The 17262-nt window shown below is 34.7% G+C and overlaps 1 protein-coding gene across 1 annotated transcript in view; it reads right to left on the bottom strand.

Annotated features, from left to right (window-relative positions):
• The window catches only part of LOC144435623 (lethal(2) giant larvae protein homolog 1-like), a 43597-nt gene that overhangs the window by 22951 nt on the left and 3384 nt on the right, over positions 1 to 17262 (bottom strand). The window contains exons 4-8 of the mRNA XM_078124217.1: positions 6051 to 6132; positions 2409 to 2518; positions 1965 to 2108; positions 1529 to 1601; positions 998 to 1208 (exon numbers count right to left, since the gene is read on the bottom strand). Of these exons, the coding sequence (XP_077980343.1) occupies positions 998 to 1208; positions 1529 to 1601; positions 1965 to 2108; positions 2409 to 2518; positions 6051 to 6132 (620 nt within the window). The remainder of the gene's footprint in view (positions 1 to 997; positions 1209 to 1528; positions 1602 to 1964; positions 2109 to 2408; positions 2519 to 6050; positions 6133 to 17262) is intronic.

Below are 17262 nucleotides of genomic sequence, written 5' to 3'. Positions count from 1 at the left end.
AGTTCAACGTTTTGGGTTAGGATATGTTTTTTATAAGTAAGAATTAAAGCATAAGGGGCTGCAATATGCATCAGTACATCAAATTAAGTGTTTTAGGTTGGGATTTTACACATTTGTAAATCTGAATTAAGTGTTGCGGAGAGGGATGGTATTGGTACATCAGAATTGAGGTAGGGAATAGAGATTGGTACTGAAACATCTATCTACCACCCCTTCACACATCACTAGTTCCAGGTGAACCATCAAAATAAGAACATTTGTTGACAAAACTTGGCACAATAAAACTAGTCATCTATGATAGCATAACGACTAAAACGTGCATTCTTATAGGATGACATCAGGTGTTTGATTAGACACAATAGTGACCATGACACACTAAAAATCAAGCCTCAGTGATAAATGTCAAGTCTACAAATTCATAAATCATTGGTCAGCCTCATTGGCCACACTAATGGGCTGAGAGACAACAAACTTTTATTGACCACTGCAGGTAAGTATAACCTTTTACTACTCTGGGCACTGTGAATGAGCAAATCGTAACTTTTGTTTAACAATGTATGCAATGCTAAATGGAATGTTTGACACTGTTCAGCACTTAACATTTATCATAGATATCAGTATTTGACAGATGTATTGTCTTCCGTCTTCCGTACAGGTACAGGTACGTCACAGTACACTACACTAAACCACACTAAACCCCAATGTTTGAATCCAACAGTCTTGGATTAATACTGTATTATCAGTAAAGCCATAGGAATTACCATAGGGTCATTCCTTGCTTCTGAAGTTTTTGAGTTCTGCTACAAAATTCATCACATCAAATTCTAATCATATACTGACATTGGCCTTTATTGGCTTCAAAGTGAAGTGCAGAATAGAAATGTACAGGGCAGTATAGTACAGTACAGTGTACAGTACAGTACAATACAGTACAGTACATCACATGACATCACACCACATAGAAAACAGTAAAGAGAACAATGTATAGCTGACTAACCATATGGAATGGTGGGTTCCTTTTCAGGTTTGGTGGGATCATCGACATTCCAGATAGCATAGCTGCCATCATTATGGGCTGTCATAAACTGAGTACCATTGCGGTGCCAAGACAGTGACTCTAGTTGTTGACTGCCAACATAGGTTTGGTCTGCATTGCATGTCTTGTTATCCCACAGTACTATCAATCCACGGTTGTAACCAATCAGCAGCTGTACAAACAACAAAGATTAAACTTGTATTATCAATGATGACAACCTTGTCAACTTGTATTTATTTACAGGACTCCATAAAATAATCACGGAATTACAACTTGGTTTGTATCTTTGGGTCCAATACTGGTATACAAACACACCCCTCCCCCAACCCAACAAAAAATACTGATTAACCATCATTCCTCCAGAGAAGTTTCTTTATAAATTACACAGTGCATGTCAAATGTTGAACAAAATATCAGATTTATTTTAGCATAGACTTTGCTGTCAACCTTCAAGAAATGACAACTAAATAGTGAAACTATCAAAAAACATACCTTATTGGGTTCAGTGGGATGGGCAGCAATTCCTTCAACAGCACCAAGATTAGACTTGGTATCATCTGACACACTGTACAAAGAAGTGAAATAAGTATGAGTTGCAGGATAGTCAAGTCTGTTACAAAGCAGCTGATTGGTTGTCCCATGGCTGTTACACAAAAGTTGACTGATGCTTGCTATCATGCATGTTACAACGGTAATGTCAAGTCTGTTACAAGACAGCTGATTGGTTGTCCCATGGCTGTTACAAGAAAGTTGACTGATGCTAGCTATGATCCATGTTACATACAATGGTAATGTCATGTCTGTTACAATAGTAGTGTCATGTCTGTTACATGACAACAGAATGTAGTGTCATGTCCGTCACAAGACAATTGAATGTAATGTCATGTCTGTTACAAGACAACAGACTGGTGGTGTTGGTTCTACTTACTTCTGTATGACAACATCTTGGTAAATGATGTGTTCCAGTAGTTCAAAAGATACAACATCCAACACATAAATGTTACCACCTTCAGTTCCTAGGAAAAGTTGCTGGCAATCTGATGGCATGCAGCATACAGTGATCTGCTGAAGTCTACACAATTTCAAAACAAGAAATTGAAAAATTATATTAAAAAACAAAACAATAATTTTGTACATTGACCATTGTACTTATGGAATAATGAACCCCTATATCACTTACACTTATGTTAAATCTACTAAACCTATTTTCAAATCTGTCTCACAGTATACCAAATCACTGTTATGGTAAGTACTTCAAGTTATAGCATAATGACAGACATTGCCAACTATTTCCATAGCTTTGACAGCCTACTAATATATAAATTGTAACATATTACATTATAAAACAAATTACTATCTAATATTTTCTTACCTGCCCTCAAGGGAAAATTCTTTGACTTCTTCCAACACAGAATTACCATCCTTGATATTGACTTCCCAGAGATGCAAGGTGTTATTTTCCAACAAACTAACAATACGACCCTGTCAGACATAAGGATGATAATAATGGTAAGCATTGTTCAGTCCTTTCCACAAGTTCATGATCATAAGCACATAGCACTGTATAATTATTTTCTCCTGACACAGACCTGTACTGGTTCTACAACCCTATATAACTTCCTCAACTTCCTGGGATCATACAATCCATTGCAGCCTCTGTAAGTGTATAGGATTAAATCCTTCCTTTATCTACCAGGTTCCCATTCATACAGATGGGTTGACTGGAACACAATCGTGATTCAAATCTCACCCAAAGACTTCAGCCATTCAGAAACACACAAATGCAGTGAGGCTTGAACATGTAACTTGCAGATTCGAAGCCGACCACTATTAACCACGCAACCACCATCAAACAATCCATTATGAATATCATATCAATCAAAACACATATTCTAATATCAAGCAACTTCTTAGACTACCATAGCATTCAACTAGCATGACCTGACATTGTCCTGTGATATTCACCAAACCGCTTAAATTTGATAGGTGAAAACTCATTGAAATCAGGGGCTAGAATTTCTACATATATTTATACAACTATCAAGTTTCATCCTTTTGTTTGACAGCTTTAGTTGAGATGATTAATTTCATGTGATTGTACCCTTATACTTCAAGTACTAATCAGCCATGTATCGGTTTCCTACTCTACTAACTGGTTCAACTCATTTCCTCCCTATACTAGTCAATCCATTGCTTTCAAATTCAGCATATCTACAGACACGCAGCCATCACACCAATCCTGTTTTTATCAAGCCCTGGATTCTCTTCACAAAATTCCCAGGGGCCAAGGCCATAGCGAGGATGGGTGGGCTGTGGCATCCTCGTTTTAATCCGATAACATTATAATATTGGTAAATTATGTACCAGATATCCATATACTGCCATGTTGGCATATGTAACAGTCTGTCATTATATTTATTCAAACTATCTCTTAACATTTATTTCATTTGCTAATCAAGAGACAGAATATTAGATTTAATGAAATTCTGAAATATATACATTAACATAATTACATTTATAATGACATCTTGGGCGTCATCTGCCCTGGCAGACTGTCAGACTAACACCTAGACACAGAATTTAACACTTAATATGAATACTTTCATCAGAGATGTTAATTTCTGCTAAAGTCTGAACCCCGGCAATAAAACAAACCATAGGGAAGATCTGAAGACCAAGAGGGGAGAAATCTCATCAAATTTTCCTAAAAATAATACCACTGTACTTTTGAATGTAAACCCTGGTAAAAAGTCTTTGCCATTATTCATGTTGAGATTATCTACTGGCCACCCTCACAAACACACTTCAGACAGATTTAGTTACGATTTAAAATTCATACAGGAAGACATCAAATGAACGTTATGGATGGCATAATTCTCAAATCCTTGTTGTATCCCATAATATTTAACAATACTTCTCTACTGTACATATATATCGTGGGCTGTTACTAGTATTTCAAATGATTTAATTTTTGATGGCAATCCACTCATTTTAATTCAACTCTTTGTCTCCTTGTCTTTTGAAAAGACACATTTAGAAACTATTCTGACACATTTAATCAGCAAAATGGTGAATTTTGTCTGACAATTTTCTCAATGTGTATCTACATCTCTTGTTTAGAGTCATAGAAACCTTAATGTGACATCTGATTCCACAAATCAATTTTTAATCCATTAGAATTTATCATTCTTGGTTTCTAGCCACTTAAAAGCCATGGCAAATTTGATATATCATTAGTGTATAAGTGTTCTACAAAACTATACATGGCTTCAATGATTGACTCAGTTACATTGCTTATAATACCAACTCATAATGTACAGGTATTTTCTAATGTATGTTTCACAGAATGATATGAAATATGATATGGCTTTCTATGGCTTTTTGTGAAAAGCTTTCATTTCACTTAAAATTTAGCTATATATCGCTACTGGAGTCTTTTCACTGCTAAAATGCACATAAATATTTCCAATTCAAACGTATAACATTTGTACATATCACTTTTCAATATTGTACAAATATTCTGGCCAAGAATTAATAGTAGTTTTCACATAAAGTATAGCTCTTCATGATAAATTCAGTATATTGTTAAGTCTCAAAGAATACTTTTGTTGAACAAAGGGTGTCTGTTATGCTATACAACTACAGGGTACATATTGGACAATGCATTACAGAAACCGTTTTTTTTTTTTCATTGCCTTGTTGTAAACAGCCAACACTGCTCGAGGTCATGTCCCATCCCAATGCAAAAATTTACAACTGTCTTGTTTTGCAATATCTAGTTCATAATCACCACTAATTAAGTCTGTAAATACAACATAAACAAGAACAGCTGATACACTGTCTACAGCTGTAAATGCCATTAAAGTACAAAGATGTCTGCAATAACAAAGACATCGTTACATAACAAAGTCTGGGGTGAGTTCAACTTTGTCTCAAAATCCCCTTTCACTAAATGACTTAATGAAGTCTTTAATCATAGTGTCTGAGGGGGAATTTCAACGGTCTAACAATCACCCTCCCCACGTCCAAACATTCTTGGTATCTGACTTTCCAACTATGTGTACAGGTGAACAAAGGTGCCTTTTCTTGCACCAGGTAACAATGGTTTCATTGATACCTTACATACAATACACCTCTTTTTTCCAGACTTTAATCTCAACAGCGATAAATGTCACAATGCATGTAGTATTTTACCAGGCTGTGTTTGCTAAACATTTATAATCGGCCTGACATGACTTCCAATCTTTGTTCTCCTCGTTAACCTTTATTTTCACCACTTTCACCTAGGTTAGGTCTGATTTATTTATCTAACAGCACCAATTCACCAGTCCTATTTTTATATATTTTGAACCAAGATTCAGGTGTACAACAAAAATGATTTATATGTAAATTTTAAGACTAAATTTCAAAAGAATTGATATGATACATGGCCTTCCCTCGGTACTTCCTATATAATGTACATTAAAGAAGACATAACTCATCACTTTTTTAACATTAGCTAAGTGAAGACAAAACTACACTGAAATAAGCACTGACAAGCCGAGTTTCAATCAATCACTCTAATCCAGCATTACCATGTCAGGACACAAAGAATGGGGTGAAGGTGACTAGTAGATGGATGCTACAATGCTACTAGTAGCAGTTTTACATCTACAAGTCAGACATTCTTCTAGTTATATAATTTCAATAGTTTATGATCTTGAAACTTATTCAAATTCATTGCATTTTCAAACTAATAGTTTTTACAACATTTGATCAGTCCAATAAAATCACATCCAAACTTGTATTGTATAATAAACAAAATATTTTCCCCTAAAATTTCTGACATTTAAATCCTGTCACAAAAAGAACTACAAATGAAAGTGAAAGCTGTAAAAACATCCTGACTAAATATGAACAATAGAATCTAAATTATACCTAATCTTTTACACACTTTTGAAAGTTTACATTCGGATACTTGCATGTAATTTTGAACAATCCACAATACGAAAGTTGTGCATTTAATGACACTTACCTGATCGGGCAGGAAAAATAGTTGTGAGACAGGACTTTCTTCCTTGTGCACACCAATAAATTCTACTCCAGGTCCACCATAACTGTAGAGCTAGGGTCAAGGATTCTAACAATATTGTACTTCATATGTTGGGACAGTACTGAAGACTTGAACACAGAAAATCAATGACATGCGCAGCATTTCATGTGGAGTACAAAAGACTGAAGTTTCTAACACAGAAAAAATTGACATCTCCTGCATTCCAAACATGGTACGAAGGATTTGACACTTCTACTGGAGAAAATCAACTCTACACACAGAGCATTTCATATACAGTACAAAAGACTGACAGCTTTAACACGGTGGTTGTAGAAAAATTCAGAGAGTTCTAGCACACATACACACACATATACTAGGTAATATCAACTGTGAACATAACATTTCATACAGTATTAAAGAATCCGAGTTTTTGAACAAAGACTGTATTTGTGTTTTTCTATGCAACTGTCTAGGAAAATCAGACAGTAGTATCTTGTTGCCCAGCAACCTGTTTTGAGCATTCACGAATGTACATGTATGATGCAGACATGCTAATACATCATCACACAAGGAGCGGTAGTGTAATCTCTGATGAAATCTGGCAGTTTAGAAAAATTACATCGATTTATTCAACAGTAAATTTGTAACACCGTTTTATCGCAACATATTATATTTATATACCAAGTATTTCATATATCCTTTGGTACATAGTTCTTTTCTAGAATAACAAATACCACAACAGATATCACAATATTTTAAACAAACGGTGTATGTTAGCAAATGCATGATCGCAAGGTTTGATAATTGGTTGGAATTGAGCCCAGTTTTTGCATATGCTCAGTGAGTAAACCACAGACAAAATTCTGGCTTGAGTCCACCATTTTCAAGAGACATTCACTTCCTGAACTGACCCCAACACACACGTCTGTTAACCCTCGTTACACATTAAAATGTGTTCTATCAACTATTAAAGGCCTACATACTTTGCTATGTCAAAACATTAAACAGAACCTCCACTACATTTCTGGACCATAAAATGTCAAACAAACTTTCTACTGTGTTTCTGGACCATAAAAATTGAAATTACACATACTACTAAGCAGCTGCAGTGAAGATTAAATGTTGAAGTTTTGCTACAGACACCAACCATCCAGTCAGTTCCTGTGGTATGCACAACATATATATATCATACATACCAGACAACATTGTCAAGGTGGATACATACTACAAGTACCAGTTGTCTATCACATGTTTATAAGTGTATCTGACAATTTTATCCAAGTGGATACACACTACGAGGCCCTGTGGTCTATCATATGTTTATATGTGTATCTGACAATTCTGTTTTGGTGGGTAAACATTACGAGTCCCTGTGGTCTATTGCTATATGAACATCTGACAATTTTATCCAAGTGGATACACACTACGAGGCCCTGTGGTCTATCATATGTTTATATGTGAACCTGACAATTCTGTTTTGCTGGGTAAACATTACGAGTCCCTGTGGTCTATTGCTATATGAACACCTGACAATTTTGCCTAGGTGGATACACACTACGAGTCCCAGTGGTCTATCACATCCTATTTCATTTAACACAATATTGTTCATTTCCAACATGACTCATACTGACTGTGAGGGACTCAGTATCTTATCATTCCTGTAAAAGCTACAGTCTACAAATGTACAGATGTCTGCAAGGTCATCATACTGAATATTTCATGAGCTTTCTATTTTACAATAAAATGGCATACAATTACCAAATATAAAACTGAGATATTTAATCATGTATATGAAAGACTTGCCATCAATTTGATAAATGTAATGCCAGACTCCCTTCATTTATATGCAATGAAAGATATAAGAACCATTGTCATGACAACACCTCAATCAATTGCCAAAATCCCTTCACAAAGTAATGTTCTATGAAACTGAACTACAATGAATGTTACTTTAATAGTTGGAGATGAAACACACCATACAGATGTTATATGTTACAGCATGTAGAAAGTGTCAGTCTATTTTTTTATCACTACATAAACACTGTCTGAGTACTTTCACTTAAGAAGGGACAAGCTACTTAGTGTGGTGGACAGCAGCTATGATGGTACATCCAGCTGAATATGACGTGCTGAATACAACACTAGATACTATACAATACATACATCAACTCTACACTGCCTCCTCATTTGAATCCAGGTACCCAAGTCACATGACTTCAAACCCTGATGCATTCATGTTATGTACAGTACCATCATATTTTCAGGTTTGTTGCTTTTTTTGCTAGTGTCAATATAAAAGTGTTCATTTTTCATGCACAGTCTGTTTCAATTTTAACGGATATATTTCTGTTGCCGCTTGAAGTGTTTGTTAACAATAATTGGACAAAAATATTATCTCCTCATTATAGTACTTCAAACAATTTCAAAACACAACTGATCTTCACATCTCTACACATGAAGGGTCAAACTTATCACTGTATATCCCCCTCACCTAATGACATAAACCAGAACCACTCACTGATAGAATCGCAATTTACACCACCCCACCCCACTACATCGACCACATAGACACAATGCTGCCATTCACACCCACCTATATCAACGCCCCAATTATCAAGAGACAAACCAGTGCAACTTACATTCCCATTTAGATATCAACCAAGAACCACTCCCTTGAAGAACAACATAACAACCATTTTCCTTTTACAAAGGCAACATTTCTTTGATAAGGCTAAACATGCCATTAAATAAATCAATTTAATGAATCCAGAATGAAAACCTAGAATTCTTCTCACAACTTGTACTTCTCCATCAATCTGGAAGTGATGATCCATTTTAATGTCTCTTACAATATAACCACAACATATTAAAATACAAGTCATTAGAAAGTCAGTCATTTTTAAGAACTGTGACATTATTATGAGGTGAAATTAGAAAATTGACAACCTGCATAACTTTGAAGCTATTTCTTATTAAATACATCTACAATACTCATATTTCATACAATATAATAGGACATTGAATACAACATAATAAATAAGTCACACCTTTTTATGCGCGCATCAAATATTCATTAACAACATCAAAAGAATTAATTTAAAGAGAGAAGAAGTACTAAATTACATCACGGCATATTATCACAATTTTTTTTAGAAAACATCTGACTGACATCCCAAAATATCATGGTGTGTTTTAAGTGAAATGAAAATTAAAAGAAAAGAAGCAATGTCTTAAGTACGAGCCTGCTGGTTGCTATGCCTACCTCCTGTCTGCAACCATGGTAACTAGAAGTAACAAACCACCTCCACGGAGACTTCATGTGCACGTTTCAATTGAAATGTGTCACTTCACTACATTATCATCAGTTGCATAGGCTGACATGATTGCATAGGTTGACATTTACAAAATACATCTTTATCTAAATCACTCACAGCAGTAGCAGTATCCACTGTCGTTCTTTCTCACTGACAATCACTCACAGCAGTAGCAGTATCCACTGTCATCCTCGCCAGTGCTTGCACAACTGACACTATCATTTTACATAATATTGTTTTCCACTTCATTCTCATTAGCAAAAATCTTTATAAATTAACAAGGAATGAAAAAGCTAGCTACATACAGATGAAGATAAGTGTTATGATAGAGAACCAAATTTTAAGTTGACTATGTATTTCTTGGGTAAAACTTGATATATTATACCTTTTCCTGACTATTGCCTCAGTGGAGGATATTTAGCCTAAATCCCCTTGATGTACATTTCTATATCAAGTGTATTTACTTCCTCTACTGAACTGAGGATTTAAGAACTGAATTCAATAATTCATTTCTATGTCTAATGATCAATGGAATTATTACAAGTAAACTGAGTATAACAAACAATTCTTTAGAATCACCATGTCTATTGGTAATCAATGTTTGTGGAATCGTTTATCTTTTGAATTGATATATGAATAAATTATCAGCTACTTTCCATTCCACTGCTAATTAGAGGAAGTGCTGGAGATGCATGCCCATATAAGGTCATACTGTTTAACTTTGAATGATTAAGCTATCTCATTATTGAGAATGGTCAAATTTGTATGTAAATATTGGTCCACATGCATAGCAATGAAATGAGATTTTAGTCATAAAATGACTGGCAGCAGGTGCAAGGTTCACGAATAAAGTACATCATGTAAGCTTTCATATCTTCTGAATTGAAATGAATTGAAATGAAATGAAAAAGTGTGTGATGGGGTCACATACAATACAGAAATATACTTCAATGGTTTCAATTGATGTACACAAATGGTACAATATCAAAGAAACCCATCAATAAGTATCCTGACTGACTGTCCTACAAAAATGCTTTCAGAATACTACATCCTAGACAGTCCTCTCCCCCATTGTGGATTCTAAAAAACACATGGTTTACTACAGCAAATGAAATATGTATTTTAACATATACACAACACTAATGATTATATATGAGTATTTGCAGCATCTGAAATATCATTTATTAAACTTCAGCATTTAAAATATCATTTATTAAACTTCAGCATCTAAAATAAAATTCATAAAATCATCTCTTGTCTATATCTGTAAAATGCATTGATTGACAATGGTCTGAGAATTGAAATGAACAGACAAGATGGCCGCCAAAGATCACATGATCTGCCATCTGTGGCTACATATAAAAAGTGTGCATTATTCATTGAGTAACATGTGGCGGAGTCTATATTATATCCATTTAGCAGCCTTCCACAATTAACCCCTCAAATATATTCTCCATTTTTCAAACACACACTGAAATTCAATCCTGTAGCACCTAATCAGTAAAACCATTTATTATTTTCTAAATGAGATACGGTGACAAATCAGCAATGGTCATGTTTTATGTCATTATTAGCCAATTCTATCAAAATTGCAAAATCTCAAGGACCATTGCTATCAGTCTACATTTTCTGCATTTTTTTAAACTAACTATCCATTAGGGTGGGGACGTCCAATTTAATTTGCAACTTCCAGGTCAGTAGGATAAAATTAAATGATGAATAATCTACAATATCAAAAAAACTAAGTTCCAAAATGTTTGTGTGGCAACATAACCTGATAGATTATTTGTTTAGAGATGTGAATATTTGTCAGCTTGTACAACATTATCAATACAGAGAGGGTAAATCAACTCAATCTGTTCGAGCAGATAATTAATTGATTGATTGGTTGGTTGGGTGGTTCAATCGGGTCACCTGAGCTTTTAGTGAAAAAAAAATCACCTATTGGTGTTCAACGAATATTTTAATTATCATTTCTTCATGGTATATTAATTGTCTCTCTTTTTAAAAAATTTCCTACTACCATTGCACCAAATGGACTCAAATCACAGACAAGTTCAATATAACATACATTACACCATGACACAGGCCAAAAAATGTGGAATATACACTGGTCGTTCTACATCACAACAATGCATGTGTGTTCGATATACGAGTAAAAGTGTTCAAAATTGCTATTACTTTCCCCGATTTTTCTTTGATATTACAGGCACTGGTATAATTATGTTATTCTCCAATATCTTTCTTCATTCAATCAGAAAATACTCATGACCTAAGGGTTGTCACTACTCCTTTAGCAACTCATAGTGACAAATGCCCCTTAGATCACTCGTATTTTCCTAGGCTGAATGAAGACAAATATTGGGAATAACATCTAAATGTCTAGTCAAGACAAATAAGAAGAAGACTAATGAAACTGAAGTGTAATGAAAGATATATAGATGTAACAGCAGTGACACTAAGAAACCATCAAGTACTAAATGGGAAAATCATGCAATAATTCTATCTATCTACTATGGGACAAGATCATGTAATAACTTAATTTAGGCTGTTAATTTCCTAACCTAGAGAAAAAACATCCTCGACCAGTATTTCTTTAATATCATTGACTCAGATGCATAAGGGGAAATGTTAGATGTTTGATGATAAAAATCTTTATTACAAGTGATACACAAGAATGGATTGACAATTTATGCACCATTTCATGGCTTTTGTGAAAGTGACTTTGATATACTCACTGTCTGTTGTAATTTAGTAGTTAAACAGTTGAGATGTTTTATAAGTTAGTATGAAGTGCGACAACCATTGTGTTAAATTAAGCTAGGATAGTTATCACCTTTACACAACTACAAGAAGTCCAAGTTTATATGAAAGAGATAGACACAGCTGTACTTTCCATCCACTTACATCATGTAGAGAAAAGAAGGGAGTCAAATCTAAGTGACCTTACTTACACCATTCATCATCTGAGCTCTGAACAACATCTCCATTGTGTATGTTGATCATTACTGATACTCCTAAACCAGCATTTCTTCATACAAGGACACAAGTATAATAGAAACTGAAATTATTCACACATTTCCAATGTGCTACATAAATATATAGAACATAATCAATATGGAAGCCTTCCGTGGACATACAACAAATGTACACGCTTTATTCATCACAATTAAATGCACACAAGGACACTGTGGAAAGTTGTGAGGTCATACTATACACCTACCGCCAAGTGTGATTGCAAACTTTCCCCTATACTCCTACACAGCAATACTTTGAAATCCATCACCGATTGGCATCAATTCTCACAAATCAAATACATGTACTCAATATACCCTATTCATCGGGTGTGCAATGCAATCCCATGATGCCTACCTGTAACACTGGGAATCGGACACACCTAGAAACCCTTTTCAATGCATGTAAGTTTGTTGAACTGAAAAGTCACTCTCTTTCTCTCTCTTTTTTTCCTCATCAACCCTACTTGACAATTAAAATCCTTTCTCTATCAACTTTGAGAATTTGATCAAATGTAATTTGTTGTGTTATTTGTAAGTGTCAGTCCTAATTATACCTGTATACATTCTACTTATGCAAATAGACATGACACATCACATCACATCTACTCATGCATATAGAGATACATCACAGAAACAGCCCTGAATTCTGATCATAAGAGCAAAACGGTTCTCTTTATTTTGAGGTTGAGTGAATTAAGAAATGGAGATGTGAACAGTCAGTGATAAACAAGATGCATCTTGAAAATGGAAGTAAACTAGTTTTTGGCGTAATTTTATTATAACTCACAAGAATTTGAGCCTTTGAAAAGACTGATTTCCTTAAATGGTTGGGCCAAAGTCAATTATTTTCTCTTCATGTATCTTTACATCTAGCAGTCTTGAGTTGTACCACATCTGCTCAAAGACTTATAATCTTTCATAACTCTCCTGCTAATAAATTGAACTACAGTGACACGAAATTTCCATGTGAAATAAGATATTGGCACTACATAAATAGTGTAAATATGCACTGGAACACTTGCATAGTACAGGGTAATATACATGTAGACATCAACACATATGGTAACTATCTATGCTAGAATGATGATATTTGGGTACACACTACAAGTAAATAGTGACATGTATCACAAGGTATAACTAACTCTAATGGTATGTTTTACAACTGTCCATCAGTTGGTACTAGCATGACTACACTGGTATGGGGGAATACATGACTGATACAGTAATACAGTCCAGCTATGTCAGCTATGCCACACTGTCTGCCTATTTCATTCACTTATTACTAGATTCAGTTTTTCCCATTCCTATGTGTTAATAATGAGTAACATAATAGCTTATGTTACAATTGCCTAATCTAATATGCATCACTTTGATGAACACTGGGCCCATATGTTGTTTACCCCAATCCATCAGGAGGAAAATGTGACATCCCAGTTGGAAATGTGTGGGACCCTGGAAGATACATTTTTGTATATTGGTTGTTCCTGGCTATATTCAATGCCAAATTGTTCTCACTTTATAAGCCAAGCCCAGTATCTTAAGTTACAGGTGATGTGGTGTTTCTTGCACCAGACATGGTACACTTTATGTCAATATCTACAATAGTAGATACATGGGTCTTCCATGGTTATCTGTTTGTTACCTGTTTTGGATTGGGTTTCATACATTTACTTTCACTTTGCTCATTTCAACTGACCATGACCTTTGACCCCAGCTTGTAAATAACAAGGAGTTGACTTCCCTTCACTGACCAGTAAACAATTGGAATTTAATGAAATATCAATTTTTTCAAAAAAATATCCCTGAATCAGACTCCTAGTCCTGCAATCATTACATGTAAATGATATACCTTGGTAAATCTCTCAAATATATACTATATCACATCAACTATCAATTTCACATTCTCCTTTCTAAACAAATTAGATGGTTTGAATTCTTGCAGTATTTCAATAACCGAGTCCCATGTGCCTTCCTAATTTGACCAGTGTATTATCTATCTTTTGTCCTATTTATTAAATTAACTTGGATCTCACTACAAATTTGTTAAATTCATTTGATGATTATCCGTTTACAGGAGTGTCTGCACTAGTCATTTACTTCACATCTTTTCAGTACAGACAAAATTACTTCCAAGAAGCACAAAAATAAAATGACACAAATAATAATCATCTCATTGATCAATGTCTGCTGCTTTTCAAATGTAAATCTACTGATTCTTTGTAGTCCTCTCAATCTTCTACAAAATAATTATAGTTATGAACACACTGAGCTTACTATTCCCCTACAATACATTAGCCAAGTCTTCAGACAAACCAGCTTTATACATACCCACCAAAAATAGACTATCCGAGTAGTTCTACCCGCCACCACCTGTGCACTATTCTCATTAATATTCTAAGCTAGTCGCTCAGCAATTGTTTATCCGCACCCAGACATCACTCGACAAAATCTTTACATAGTAAAACACACCATTGAAAACTCTCCATTTTCCTTATTATTATCATCTAACTCTCAATCAGTAATATCCATTTATTTGATCGATAAATGTGGTAAGCTCTGATATCAGGAAATGAAATATGTATCTTTCTTTTCACCTTTCTACAATATTTAAAGTTTACAGAATGCAGCAGACACAGACGAGTGGTTTTGTGCATGGCACGTAGTCACCTCTCAATGACAACACCTACACTTTATTCAGAAAGAGACTGTCAACGAAAACACACTACCCCTTTCGACATCCCAGGCACTCGGCTGTCCACTGGCCTTGCCTATTACAACCCAAACATTGTACACGCTAATGTAGTCTTTTGTTGGTATCAATAGCAGGGGGAAGCTGATAGGATGGCCATTATTGGCACTGAAAACACCTTTACAGAGCCTCTCAACACATTTTACAACACAGCAAGACTCACAGCAGACAGACCAACTTGTGTATATGGAAAAAGACAGTAAAACTATACAAACGTGGGAAAAATTCACACAAATATACACATCGAGGAGACAATCATAGCATGGTCATTAATAGTCATAATAAGAATCAATATAATAACATTATATGATCAAAATGTCAGATATAGTGAAAACATACAAAATATCAAAATTTTATAACATAGAAATACATATAATGCATAGATATCTTTGATATACAGGATCCTACATAATTTAATACAAAGCATATCATTAAATTGTATTCAGATGTGATTGTCTGGAGGACTTGCTGACTTACAAAAAGTACAAAACCACTAATCTGTTATATCCTTCTACTTATCCATCATCAATTCTCATGTTCAGTATGCATACAGGTTTCTCCATTTTCCTATTTCTCTGCAAAGAGAAACTTAACTGATGGGAATGACTTGCACTTTCCATTTAATACTACTTTTAAAATACACTGCCAACAACAAGGTCTTTACATCCTATAAATGTCAAAATAATTAAATATCATCAAAAGTGATCCGGACGTTTCTTTGAAAAGTTAACATACTACATGCACTATTAACTCAAGGCCATTGGAAGAGCCACTATACTGTGACCTTTGACCTCTTTGAATCTACATAACAAAACAATACTGAGTAGCTCAGCCACTCACACTCATTGATATTACAATTTTTTTCACAAAAGGTCTTCATGCAGGCTGTTCAAATATCTGATTGGTTGGAAATGCTGTCATAGGTCCACGAGATAATGTAGCATGTGTGTGGGTGGTGATCTGCTAACACTGGTAGATACAGTATGTAATTCATACCATTTCTCCTACATTATTCAATCTTTACAAAGACTATTGACTAATGACTCAATTTTGGGCATTGTCACATCTTGATTACTTTGACAATGTTTGATTTAATTGAAGTGTATTATGTAACAAAGCTGAACTGTGCCAACTAAAACACAGTCTGTAGGTGGGACATGACAGACAACAGAGTAAAGAGTTACTAATCTGCTTGGATGCAATCAATGGAATGATAGTATAGTTTGAACAAAAGATGAAACCGGAAATGACTGCTTGTCCACTACAATAACACATGTCTATGTATGACTTATATCATCACCTGCTCCACTAATGGTGCAAATATTTCAATTGATTTCAAGGCATGTACTGAAAGTACCAGTTAGACATTCCACTGAGATAGCTGGTTAATGTATGTAGCTAGCTAGCTAGATACATAGTGACTTGATGGTTAAGCTAGAAGGATATAGGCTGGCAGTAAATTTCAAAGTGCTTTCAAGGACAGCCCAAACTGACCTTGAAATGGACTATCAAAGAAACTACAACATCAAGGTGAAGAAAACAAGCTGAAAAAACAAACCATAATCCTTTATCAAGGTTGCACAAAGTGGTTCTACTTTGAATTTAAAAATAAAATTACACATACAATGTTAATACACATAGCAACCATGAAATTAACTTACATCCACTTGATTAATTATAAATATAAAATTGCTCTAAATACCTGAAAACCACTGAACTTGTTACCCAATATGTATGCTAACATTCCAACCATATAACCATAAATAACATCCAAATACTACTACCCAGTCAACCTACTTGCAGCGACCCATTTTAAAATCTATATTACAGTATAGTGTATTCTATTTCTACACACTGAAGTACCATAAATCTAACCTCTGGGGAAAGATACACTCCACCTAAAAATACTTGAAGATCAGACACCATCAGGGGAAATATGTGTAAATAAATTGGAGTGTAAATATTTGAAGGCACATTCAAATAAAATACTTAGCTCTTTAATTTGCAATATATGGCATTTTTTTCATACTATGAAATATTGATTTGATGATTTGGTGTTGATTGCATACTACCTGATGCAGTAAATTTCAACACATGCTAGTAGATGCAAAGGG

This window comes from Glandiceps talaboti, chromosome 5 (genome assembly GCF_964340395.1).
Source record: "Glandiceps talaboti chromosome 5, keGlaTala1.1, whole genome shotgun sequence".
Lineage (NCBI taxonomy): Eukaryota > Metazoa > Hemichordata > Enteropneusta > Spengelidae > Glandiceps > Glandiceps talaboti.
This window is presented reverse-complemented; position numbering and strand designations above follow the sequence as displayed.